General features: G+C 45.3%; 1 protein-coding gene across 2 annotated transcripts in view; it reads right to left on the bottom strand.

Moving 5' to 3' along the window:
- SNX13 (sorting nexin 13) overlaps positions 1 to 13,653 on the bottom strand; it is a 167,960-nt gene that overhangs the window by 34,188 nt on the left and 120,119 nt on the right. For both annotated transcript variants that reach the window (XM_075125821.1, XM_048838325.2), the window contains exon 18: positions 8,703 to 8,842. In XM_075125821.1, the coding sequence (XP_074981922.1) occupies positions 8,703 to 8,842 (140 nt within the window). The remainder of the gene's footprint in view (positions 1 to 8,702; positions 8,843 to 13,653) is intronic.

Below are 13,653 nucleotides of genomic sequence, written 5' to 3'. Positions count from 1 at the left end.
AAAGCAGACATCTCTGCCCAAACTAGACTGATTTTACCCCCCAGGTATGAACAATATTGTCTTACACCACTCATGGTGATACACTTGATATTGCTTATTCTTATGACCTTTAAAGCACTATCATAACAGGCATAAAAGGGGGAAATTTTCAATCATATCAGTTCAGTTGGGTTAATGTAATATTATTGAAAAGTTTCATTAAGATGCAGGCTAGCCACATTAGCTGGCTGTGTTTTAGTCTACTGGGAGACTACAGGATAGAATTTGCCTTATTTGTAATTTCCACACCGTAGCATGTGGATATGAATCTCTTAAATGAAACCTTAATTCTGAATTTCCTGGGTTTGCAACACTTGGGTTTCAGTTAATTACAGTAACCCTGTAATGTTTTTTGCCCTTAAGTGACTAATACTCTTAACTTTAACTCCATTTTAACAATAGCTTTTTGTCTTGGTATTTCCTTTTTAAAAATCATTGTAAGTTTCATGTATGAACATTAAACAAAGAAACAGAACGCTACTCATTAATATTTCTAATGATTTGAACATAAGTACTAACCATTTAATTTTTTTATTTTATTTTAACTTATGGACAGATTGCTCTCTTCTGGTGCACAGGTCAAACAGCCAAAGTGCACTGGTGAACCTTGCCCTTAATGTGCAACTAATTGGTTTATAGAGCTGTGTCAAGGTTCCTCCCCCACTCTGAACTCTAGGGTACAGATGTGGGGACCTGCATGAAAAACCTCCTAAGCTTATCTTTACCAGCTTAGGTCAAAAACTTCCCCAAGGTACAAAATATTACACCCGTTATCCTTGGAATGGCCGCTACCACCACCAAACTAATACTGGTTACTGGGGAAGAGCTGTTTGGACGCGTCTTTCCCCCCAAAATACTTCCCAAAACCTTGCACCCCACTTCCTGGACAAGGTTTGGTAAAAAGCCTCACCAATTTGCCTAGGTGACTACAGACCCAGACCCTTGGATCTTAAGAACAATGAACAATCCTCCCAACACTTGCACCCCCCCTTTCCTGGGAAATGTTGGATAAAAAGCCTCACCAATTTGCATAGGTGACCACAGACCCAAACCCTTGGATCTGAGAACAATGAAAAAGCATTCAGTTTTTACAAGAAGACTTTTAATAAAAAATAGAAGTAAATAGAAATAAAGAAATCCCCCCTGTAAAATCAGGATGGTAGATATCTTACAGGGTAATTAGATTCAAAAACATAGCGAACCCCTCTAGGCAAAACCTTAAGTTACAAAAAAGATGCACAGACAGAAATAGTTATTCTATTCAGCACAATTCTTTTCTCAGCCATTTAAAGAAATCATAATCTAACACATACCTAGCTAGATTACTTACTAAAAGTTCTAAGACTCCATTCCTGTTCTGTCCCTGGCAAAGACCAGCATACAGACAGACACAGACCCTTTGTTTCTCTCCCTCCTCCCAGCTTTTGAAAGTATCTTGTCTCCTCATTGGTCATTTTGGTCAGGTGCCAGCGAGGTTACCTTTAGCTTCTTAACCCTTTACAGGTGAGAGGAGCTTTCCCCTGGCCAGGAGGGATTTCAAAGGGGTTTACCCTTCCCTTTATATTTATGACACGCCCCCCAAATCTCAGCTAGGGTGAAACACTGGCTGGGATTTCTTCCTGGAGCTCTAGGAAAAACAGAGTTAATAAGACACATGCATCTCTAAATATACTACCAAGTACATAAAGACTAACAATATTTTCCACATCTCAAGGACGATTTTAACCAGTTGATTCTGGGAAACTTTCACGGGAGAGTGCATCAGCCACTTTGTTAGAAGCTCCTGAGATGTGTTGGACGTCGAAATCAAAATCTTGGAGAGCTAAACTCCACTGAAGAAGTTTTTTGTTAGTTTCCTTGACGGTGTGAAGCCATTTCAGTGCAACATGGTCGGTTTGCAGGTGGAAACGCCGTCCCCAAACATATGGGCGTAGCTTTTCCAGAGCGTAGACAATGGCGTAACATTCTTTTTCAGTGACTGACCAGTTGCTTTCCCTCTCAGACAGTTTTTTGCTGAGAAACACTACAGGGTGGAATTCTTGATCAGGTCCTTTCTGCATTAAAACTGCTCCCACACCACGCTCAGATGCATCTATGGTTACTAGGAACGGTTTGTCAAAGTCTGGGGCCCTTAGTACAGGGTCAGACATGAGTGTCGCTTTAAGCTTGTTAAAGGCCTTCTGACACTTTCCGGTCCACTGAACAGCATTTGGCTGTTTCTTTTTGGTTAGGTCTGTCAGTGGGGCGGCGATTTGGCTGTAGTGCGGTACAAATCGTCTGTAATAACCGGCCAAGCCGAAGAAGGATTGAACCTGTTTCTTTGACTTTGGGACAGGCCACTTTTGGATAGCATCCACTTTGGCCTGTAGGGGGCTGATAGTTCCTTGACCCACCTGGTGTCCAAGGTAAGTCACTCTGTTTAGGCCTATTTGACACTTCTTAGCCTTAACAGTTAGTCCTGCCTCCCTTATGCGCTCAAGGACTTTTTGTAGATGTTCCAGGTGGTCTGCCCAGGAATCCGAAAATATGGCCACATCGTCAAGGTAGGCGACTGCATATTCTCCTAATCCCGCTAGGAGACCATCTACAAGTCTTTGGAAAGTGGCGGGTGCATTTCGCAGCCCGAAAGGGAGTACATTAAATTCATACAGCCCGAGATGTGTGATGAAGGCTGACCTTTCCTTGGCAGATTCATCTAGCGGTACCTGCCAGTACCCCTTGCTTAAGTCCAAGGTAGAGATGAACTGGGCCCGTCCCAGTTTCTCTAATAGTTCATCTGTGCGTGGCATTGAATAGTTGTCTGGGCGAGTTACAGCATTTAGCTTACGGTAGTCCACGCAAAAACGTATTTCCCCATCTGGTTTGGGAACTAGAACCACTGGAGATGCCCATGCACTTTCAGAGGGGCGGATTACACCCATCTGTAACATATCCTGGATCTCCCGTTCTATAGCAGTTTTAGCTTGAGGAGACACCCGGTAAGGCTGGACCCTAATTGGGTGAGCATTACCTGTGTCAATGGAGTGGTATGCCCGTTCAGTCAGTCCTGGGGTGGCTGAGAACATTGGCGCGTAGCTAGTGCACAGCTCCTGGATCTGCTGTCGCTGCATACGCCCAAGGGTCATGGAGAGGTTCACCTCTTCCACACCACCAGCACATTTCCCTTCGTAGTAAACACCTTCAGGCCACTCAGCGTCGTCTCCTCCCTGGGCTGTAAACTGACAAACCTTTAATTCTCTGGAATAAAAGGGCTTTAGAGAATTAATATGGTACACCTTAGGCTTTCGGTTGGAGGTGGGGAATGCTATGAGATAATTAACAGCTCCCAGGCGCTCCTGGACCATGAATGGCCCTTCCCATGATGCTTCCATTTTATGGGCCTGGAGCGCCTTTAAGACCAGGACCTGGTCTCCTACTTTGAAGGAACGCTCTCTGGCATGTTTATCATACCAGGCTTTTTGCTCTTTTTGAGCATCCTGTAAGTTTTCTCTAGCAAGGGCTAAAGAGGTTCGGAGGGTGTTTTGTAGGTTGGTTACGAAGTCCAGAATGTTAGTTCCTGGAGACGGTGTAAATCCCTCCCATTGCTGCTTCACCAACTGCAATGGCCCCTTAACCTCACGGCCATATACAAGTTCAAATGGGGAAAACCCTAAACTGGGATGTGGTACAGCTCTGTAGGCAAAGAGCAACTGCTGCAACACTAGGTCCCAATCATTGGAGTGCTCATTTACAAATTTACGTATCATGGCCCCCAAAGTTCCATTAAACTTCTCCACCATGCCATTTGTTTGATGATGGTAAGGAGTGGCAACCAAGTGATTTACCCCATGAGCTTCCCAAAGGTTTTTCATAGTTCCTGCCAGGAAATTAGTCCCTGCATCTGTGAGGATGTCGGAGGGCCAACCTACCCTGGCAAAAATGTCTGCTAGTGCCTGGCACACACTTTTAGCCCTGGTGTTGCTTAGAGCTACTGCTTCCGGCCATCGGGTGGCAAAATCCATGAAAGTCAGTATGTACTGCTTTCCTCTGGGTGTCTTTTTCGGAAAAGGACCCAGAATATCCACAGCTACTCGCTGAAATGGAACTTCAATGATGGGGAGTGGTTGTAGAGGGGCTTTGACCTGGTCTTGGGGTTTTCCCACTCTTTGGCACACCTCACAAGACTGGACATAGGTAGAAACATCCTTGCCCATTCCCTCCCAGTGGAATGACCCCCCCCAAACGGTCTTTGGTCCTGTTCACCCCAGCATGGCCACTAGGGTGATCGTGGGCTAAGCTCAAGAGCTTGGCCTGGTATTTAGTTGGAACTACCAACTGTCTCTGAGGATGCCAGTCTTCCTGGTGTCCACCAGAAAGAGTTTCCTTGTATAAAAGTCCTCTTTCTATAACAAACCTGGATCGATTAGAAGAGCTGAGAGGCGGTGGGTTGCTCCGTGCCGCCGTCCAAGCTCTCTGGAGGCTTTCATCTGCTTCCTGTTCGGTCTGGAACTGTTCCCTTGATGCTGGAGACATCAGTTCCTCATGGGATTGTGGACCTAGGCTTGGTCCCTCTGGAAGCGATATAGGGGATGGAGCTGTTTCTGTTGACTGTGAACCGCTCTCCGCTGGTGCACTATGTTGGGATTCAGGCTCCGGCTGAGCCTCTTGTGTAGGGTTATCGGCTGCTGCCAGTTCAGGTTCGGTGGAGCCCTCTGGTGTTGAGGTTGCAAGTACTGGATTCAGTGCTGGCACGGGGTCTGGTGTTGGTTGTTTGGCTGGTTCCAGTTCTGGGACTGGTTCCGTCTGGGTCTCTGGGACTGGATCCACTACTGCTGTTGCAGACATTGGCCTGGGGTCCGGGTCCATCACCTCTGACCGGGTCCTGATAGAAGTTTCCGGAACAGAGCTAGGCCTCACGGCTTGTTTAGCCTGGCTGCGGGTGAACATTCCCACCCTCTTGGCCTGCTTCACATGATTGGCCAAGTCTTCCCCCAACAGCATGGGGATGGGATAATCATCATAGACTGCAAAAGTCCACATTCCTGACCAGCCCTTGTACTGGACATGCAACTTGGCTGTAGGCAAATTGAAAGAGTTGGACTTGAAGGGTTGAATCGTCACTTGGATCTCTGGGTTGATTAAATTGGGGTCCACTAAGGAAGCATGGATAGCTGACACTTGTGCTCCGGTGTCCCTCCACGCGGTGACCTTCTTCCTGCCCACACTCACAGTTTCCCTCCGCTCCAAGGGTATCTGGGAGGTATCTGGGCCTGTGGACCTCTGGTGTGATTCCGGTGCAATGAACTGTAATCTGTTGGGGTTCTTGGGGCAGTTGGCCTTTACATGCCCCAGCTCGTTACACTTAAAACATCGTCCAGCTGACGGGTCACTGGGGCGAGGAGGGTTGCTGGAGAACGGGGTGGTGGGACGATAAGGGGTCTGGAGGGTTCTTTGGGAGGTAGGTGGGGCTTTGGGCGGCCCCCGGTAATAGGGTGTGGTCTGGGGTGGTCCCTTCTGGTCTCCGCTCCAACTGCGACCAGTTTTCTTCTTCTCTGCCACCTCCACCCATCTGGCTCCAATCTCTCCTGCCTCAATTACAGTTTTGGGTTTCCCATCTAGGATGTATCTTTCTATTTCCTCAGGAACACCCTCTAAGAATTGTTCCATTTGCATTAGGAAGGGCAAATTTACTGGAGATTCAACACTTGCTCCTGATATCCAGGCATCCCAATGTTTCACAATGTGGTAGGCATGTCGGGTAAATGACATGTCTGCTTTCCACCTTAGGGCTCTGAACCTCCGACGAGACTGCTCGGGTGTTATCCCCATTCTGACTCTCGCCTTGGATTTAAACAGTTCATACTTGTTCATGTGTTCTTTAGGCATTTCAGCTGCCACCTCAGCTAAGGGTCCACTGAGCTGCGGCCTCAGCTCTACCATGTATTGGTCAGTAGAGATGTTGTACCCAAGGCAGGCCCTTTCGAAGTTTTCTAGGAAGGCCTCAGTATCATCGCCTGCCTTGTAGGTGGGGAACTTTCTGGGATGGGAAGTGGTACTTGGAGAAGGATTACTAGGGTTTGTTGGGATATTCTGCTGAGCCTTTATCTTCTCCATCTCCTCCACATACTTCCTCTCTTTTTCCTTCTCCTCCAGTTCTTTGTCCCTCGCTTCCATAGCTCTCCTGTGAGCAGCCGCTTGGTGTTGTTCTGCCTCCCTTTCTTGTTCCTTCTTCAGCCGCATGAGTTCTATCTGTCTTTCATGTTCCCTTTGTCTTTCCTCAGCCTGAAATTTGGCTAATTCGAGCTGTAGTCGAGCTGAGGATTTGGTCATTCTAACCTCTCTGTTTTTAACTAACTTTACACCCGAGGTTTAGAAATAAACAAACAAAACTTGGCTGTAAAATTTTGCTGTGCTGGAATAGAATACCTATTCTCTGATAGTGATTGTCAGCCTACAGAAAGAGACAATTCCCTTGTCTCTGCTCTGGGCCCAAATTAAAGCAAAAAACCTCCAACTACTTGGAAACCTGCTTACCCAGCCCAAAGAAAAAGCAAATGGGTAGAACACACACCCCCTATTTACTTTTAGGAAGAAAAGAAAAAAAAACCTCTGGGTTGGAAGACTGTGAATTTCCCTGCAGGAGTTAAGTACCCTGCCTCCAGGCAAAGAAAACCTGCAATTCACAAGATAATCCCCTTTTGTCTCTGCTTGGCCACAAAGCAGAGAGAAACCAAGCTGCTTTCAGTTTCAAAGCTGCTTTCTGGACTTCCTAAAAATTCCTTTTTAAAATCTGTATTTCTAGTTCAAAAAATCTCAACTGGATCTCAAAATGATTTCAGGTTAATCCCACCACTGTGCCACCATGTCAAGGTTCCTCCCCCACTCTGAACTCTAGGGTACAGATGTGGGGACCTGCATGAAAAACCTCCTAAGCTTATCTTTACCAGCTTAGGTCAAAAACTTCCCCAAGGTACAAAATATTACACCCGTTATCCTTGGAATGGCCGCTACCACCACCAAACTAATACTGGTTACTGGGGAAGAGCTGTTTGGATGCGTCTTTCCCCCCAAAATACTTCCCAAAACCTTGCACCCCACTTCCTGGACCAGGTTTGGTAAAAAGCCTCACCAATTTGCCTAGGTGACTACAGACCCAGACCCTTGGATCTTAAGAACAATGAACAATCCTCCCAACACTTGCACCCCCCCTTTCCTGGGAAATGTTGGATAAAAAGCCTCACCAATTTGCATAGGTGACCACAGACCCAAACCCTTGGATCTGAGAACAATGAAAAAGCATTCAGTTTTTACAAGAAGACTTTTAATAAAAAATAGAAGTAAATAGAAATAAAGAAATCCCCCCTGTAAAATCAGGATGGTAGATATCTTACAGGGTAATTAGATTCAAAAACATAGCGAACCCCTCTAGGCAAAACCTTAAGTTACAAAAAAGATGCACAGACAGAAATAGTTATTCTATTCAGCACAATTCTTTTCTCAGCCATTTAAAGAAATCATAATCTAACACATACCTAGCTAGATTACTTACTAAAAGTTCTAAGACTCCATTCCTGTTCTGTCCCTGGCAAAGACCAGCATACAGACAGACACAGACCCTTTGTTTCTCTCCCTCCTCCCAGCTTTTGAAAGTATCTTGTCTCCTCATTGGTCATTTTGGTCAGGTGCCAGCGAGGTTACCTTTAGCTTCTTAACCCTTTACAGGTGAGAGGAGCTTTCCCCTGGCCAGGAGGGATTTCAAAGGGGTTTACCCTTCCCTTTATATTTATGACAAGCTGTTAATGAAACTGGTGCTATGTGAAAGAATGGCTGCGGGAACACAGTCACTGAGCTATGCACCTTTCTGTGTTCACCCCATGTTTTTGCCTGAACTCCCCCAACAGTGATGCTCCTCTACACAAAGGGGTCTGGGGCTTACCCCACTCCAGCACTCCAGCTGGGGAAAAGGGTCGGGGGCTGCTCCATGTGGCTCCCAGAAGCAGTGGCATGGCCCTGCTCCAGCTCCTACGTGTAGGGGCAGTCAGGGGGCTCCGCTCTGCATGCTTCTCCCCACCTCAAGCACCACTCCTGCAGCTCCCATTGGCCGGGAACTGCGGCCTATGGGAGCTGCAGGGGTGGCGCCTGCGGATGGGGCAGAGTGGGAACATGGCCGCTGCTTCAGGGAGCCTCTTGAGGTAAACGCCACCCAGAGCCTGCACCCCTGAGCCCTTCCCGGACCCCAACCCTGAGCCCCTTCCTGCCCTCCAAACCCCTCGATCCCAGCCTGGAGCACCCTCCTGAACCCCAAACCCCTCATCCCCAGCCCCACCCCAGAGCCCGCACTCCCAGCCGAAGCCCTCACACACACACCCCCTGCCCACACCCTGAACTCCTCATTTCTGGCCCCACCCTGGAGCCTGCAGCCCCAAGCAGAGTCCTCCCCCCCTTCCGCACCCCAACCTCAATTTCATGGGCATTCCTGGCCTGTCCATACTATTTCTATTCCCAGATGTGTTCTTTGGGCCAAAAAGTTTGGCCACCCCTGAATTAAGGCCACACAAGTGACAAAGTTATATTAATATAAACTTTTAGTAGCCAATTCTAAACAATGTGATAGCTGCTAAGACACAACCATGCCTTTCAAAGATATACTCATAAGATTAAGCAGTCTCTATAGGATCCGTTACCTGTTCAGTTATCCTCATGTGGAAGTCATGGAAGTCACTGTAGCGACGATACGTTTTCCATATCTCTTCACTAGTTGGATTTCTCCGATGTACAGTGATCGCATACAGTGCATATGTCTTGCCATGGTCGTTGCATACTCCTGCCACAGCATATGGGTTATAGTCAGCATAGACTAGTAATTTAAAACAAAAATGAAGAAGGAACACAAACAAAGAGGAAGACGAAAGGACACAAGAGACATGAAATGGAAACATCTGAAATGACAGAGCTGGAGACAAAAATGGATGCAAGCAGAAGAATAAACCCTCTGTAGATAGCATCCTCCGGAGACTCCCATATTGTGTAAGCATGATTCTTTAGCTTAGAAGAAAATTATACAAGTTTCACTGATGTATGAAATAAAAAATATATATGCCTCAAGGAGTATATAAGGTGGTCAGATCTTTAAATACTGAATATCTTTTTGATTGACAAATATTATTTTAGCCTTGCGGATCCCAGGGAATGGGTGAAGGACTCTACTGTAAATCTAGAAAGAGTACTACTCAGCACTCATGTTCAGGTAGTTTCTTCTCTCTAAACATACCATAAGTTTTTCTTTTGCCTCTGCAGATTTCTTCTTTTGGGGTACACACAGAGCTAAAATACTACCAAGCAAAACATTTTAAAACTTTTAATAATATTTAATAGTATAGTTATTCTGTTGTTCTTCTTTTATTACAGATTATTATAATTGTTTACACCGAGGATACAGATACCAATATATTTTTGAAGTGTAGGTTCTCTCAAAGTGGTTATAATTCCAATAATCTATTTTGTACCTTTCCTTCCCCCTTTTCCCTTTCCACCCATAGATTTATAGTGTCTAACACCAGGTGGAAACATTAGATCATCTAGTCTGACCTCCTGTATATCACAGACCATTAAATTTCATCCTGTTACCCCTGTATTGAGTTCAATAATTTTGAGCCCACTGTGAGAGCCCAAAATGCCAGAGATACAGTCATAGAATTTCCAAGTAAAAACATTAACATGGATTTAAAGTGTAAAGACTTATCAATCAGTGATAAAATCCACAATGTTAAGAAAGCCTAGAAACAATGCCAAGTTTATACTTAAACATACAATAGAAAGAATGCTATGTTAGGAGGCCAACAGAACTTTGAGTTCCACATATCACCCTAGAAAACATCAAAAACCTTGGCACATTCATCCTACAAAACTCATAGCTTCATTTAATCAATGACTCCAAAAATTGAGAACACATCTTAACTGACAACTTTACTCAGTTGTGCATTTAAAAATACTTTATCATACCAAATGATAGTCTTTTTATCACACTAGTCCCGCTTATTTCCAATTATATACAACCCACAGAAAAAACATGCATGGCAAGGTTTTTAGTTAAAGAGACTATGTTGGAGATAATTGATCAAGAAACATTGAAGCATGCATTTTCAGTAGGTAATAAGGCTGGCACCCCCACTTCCAATTTGGAAAAATAGGTAACTTTACGTAGGTCAAGAAACTTGGACTCTGAAGACTGTGGGGGGAGTGAATGTGTTAAGCAAGGAAGTTCCAGATTTAAAGATCTTTAACCGAGAACATCCTGCCTCTGTGCTTTAGAACAATAACTAGGAACTATGAGTTTGTTCCCCAGCGGATTTCAACCACTAGGTTAAAACACAGGGAGAGAAGCAGTCTTAAAATTAAATGTCACAACCAATGACTTTCTAGAGGGCAGTGTAAAAGGTTTTAAGTCATAGTAGTTTTCAAAGCATTTTGAAATGAAAATATTGTATTGTAACTTTTTGCCATCAGAATTGAAAGCTGCCATATCTTGAGCTAATAGGAGTCAAGTAGCTCAAGATGAAACGCAATTATAGGCAGGGTGCAGATAGTGATGCCTATAGATAAAGTTGCTTGACACTTTCCATTATAAGACCCTGTTTTCAGTTACTTATAACTTTCCCAAACTTAGATCATCTGGATTGGAACTTTTTTTTTAAGTTTCAGCTAAAACAGCTCAGCTGCGTCTGAGAACAAAGTAGTGAAAAAATATTTTGACCATGTTAAAAAAAATCTTACAACAATTCATCAAGAAGCTCTAACATTGCCATGCCATGGAACAGGGACGTTAAATTTGGCAGGGGGTAGCATTTGTCAGGGAAGCAGTTTTTGTTATCCTCACAAAGATTCACCCAAATTTGGCTATGTCACAAACCTTTGGAAAAAATTTACAATTTATACATGATCAATAGAAACCCATTAGAGCTTGAAAGCTAAATTGTATGATTTCATGTGCTCCATCCCCCCATAGCCCCAACAGACCTCGCGGACTGGACATGTATAATTCCCACAGAATACGTGAGTATGCCCCATCCAGGGATAATAGGGGCTATGCAGGACTTATCCTGCAATTGCTCCTCCCAGTTGCCAGAAGCCATTGTGGCACTGGGCACAGGAACTAAGAGAAGGGACATCGTCTTTCCTGTGCTCTCAGTGAAGGGCAGGGAAGATGGGAGAGGGGTGGGAGGTGGCCAGAAACAGGGCAGGAACTGCCCTTGGGACAGGGGCAAAAGGAGAGAGGGAGAAGCTGGGTGAAGAGGGGATAGAAAAAGGAGCAAAAGATCTACTACTACTAGAGCACCCCTGCAGAATCTGGACTTGAATGTACTATTCCCGAGTCTCAACTTTTTTTTGCTGTCTAGAAAACAGCTGTGAAACCCACTGGAAAATCGTGCATCTCCAGCCCACTTTAGTAACAGGGTACATACATAAAACAGCATTCTACTGCTACAAGTTATTCCATTACCCCCAGTGTTAGAGAACAGTGTGGTGGATCTAAAGATTCCAACATTGCTGAAGGCCCATATGAGAGTCAATATGTTTCCACATGATGACATTTTTTAAAATATCTTTTTTACAATTTTAGAATTAGAAAATGAGATTAAAAAAGACATGTAAAAAGAATGTTCAGGTTGCAAAAGGTCAAGCACTCAAAAGCAACAAAATATCAGAATTAAGGTTACCCCTGCAACTTTAATTTGGCCTCCTTATGTATATGTATTATGATATAGTCTTTAATTACATGATCACATTCTATTTATTTCACAGGACTGCTGCCTCATTCAATGAACAGAAAGGACGTGCTTACTGAATGGAAAACTATTCAATATTTTCTTTTATCCTCATCACTCAGAGTGTAGCATTATTTACTGCATGCTATCCAAACTCCTCTCTGAATATAGAAATATTAATTTCCTCATTGGAAATTCTTTCATCATAATGCCTTAATAAATGTGAATTTATTTTCATTACAACCTTGTGGAATAAGGAGGTATTATTCCTATTTTATACACAGGGAACTGAGGCACTGACATTAAAGCCAATATTGTCAGAAGTATCAACTAATTTTGGGTACCCTATTTGAGAAACCTTATTTGACATTTTATAGAAATTCATATGTTCAGGACAGAGCTTCTATTGACCTCAGCTGCAGTTATGAGTACTCAGGTTTCAGAAGGTTGAGTTTTGCTGAATGTTCTGAAAGAGCACAACCTATCACCCAGCAACCTTAACTCTGTATTAACGACGTTTTCTGCCATTGAATTTACTAGCTTTTTAAACAGAAAGAGAAATGTTTGTTGGTAGGAGTCAGTGGTCATTTAAGCAGTTGTAGTTCTCACTTAGTTTGCAGCAGATTTGCTACTGTGGCGAGATAATAATCAAAAAGTCTTAGCTTTATCACTACTCCACAGGGAATTCTGTGCCAAAAAAATAAAAGTTGGGCATACAATATTTTAAAGTTCTGCAAAATTCTACAAATTTTATTTGAGAATAAATAAATGTGGAGGCTCCAGCATGGCAGTGGGGAGCACAGGCCACTAACTGCACAGAGGTGGGAGATCGCCATGCAAACCGGCTGCCCCTCCCCTGCCCCCGGACATGGACTTGGCAGTGAGGCTACACCTGACAGCGCAGGACCAGGACTGCCCCAGAAACACCCCAGGGCCCTGTCCCTCCATGCCAAGCACACTAGTCAGGCAGGCTCAGCCCAGCAGGATCCAAGTGTGAAGGGGCATAGTGTGGGGAGATCCAGGTGTGGTGTGCGAGAGTTCTGTGCAGGGCTATCTGGGTGCAGCTTGGTGGATAGTGTGGGGGGGATCTGGATGAACCTCGTTGGGGGGTGGGTTCTGAGTGCAGAAGCAAAGGGACTCTCAGGGGAGTCCAGGTGAAGGTGGTTGGGGCTCAGCAGAGGTAGTCTGGGTTTGGAGGGCTCAGCGGTGGGTGGGAGGGTGTCCAGGTGCTGGCACGGTGCGGCTCAGTGGGGTCAGTTGGGGGTCAAGTCAGGGTGATCCAGGTGCATGTGGGTTTTGTTGGGGGGGGGGGGAGTTCGAGTGCTGGGGGGGGCAGATAGGCAGGATGATCTGGGCATGAGGTGGGTCCAGATGCACGGGGGTTGGGTGGATAGGGGAGCAGTTCCTACGGCTGAGGAGTGATGGGAACCGGAAGCGGCGGGGGGGGGGGGGAGGGTACAGAGCTTCCTGCAGCTGGAGAGGTTTCGTAGGGGGTGGGGGGTCTGACTCAGCCCTGGCAACTCCTTGCAGGAGAAGAGGAAGTCCCATCCTCCCCAGCCCAGCTGGGACTAGCACCTGAGCCTGGCACAGGGCAGGAGCCACTGGTCGGGGTGCCCCATCCCATCCCCTCCCCCCAGTGATTTACTTCTCCTCTGGCTGCTCTGGACACCCAAAACCACACACCTGTGCTGTTGGGAAGCGGTACATGACTGCTTTTGCGGCTTCCTTTGCTTCCCCATCAGAAAATCATGTTTCTGTGGCGAAGCAAAAAAATCTGCAGAGGACATGAATTCTGCGCACGTGTAGTGACGCAGAATTCCCTCAGGAGTAATTTAATATAGTGATTTTCATGACTATGTCACAAAGAATT

Source organism: Caretta caretta, chromosome 2 (genome assembly GCF_965140235.1).
Source record: "Caretta caretta isolate rCarCar2 chromosome 2, rCarCar1.hap1, whole genome shotgun sequence".
Taxonomy (NCBI): domain Eukaryota; kingdom Metazoa; phylum Chordata; order Testudines; family Cheloniidae; genus Caretta; species Caretta caretta.
This window is presented reverse-complemented; position numbering and strand designations above follow the sequence as displayed.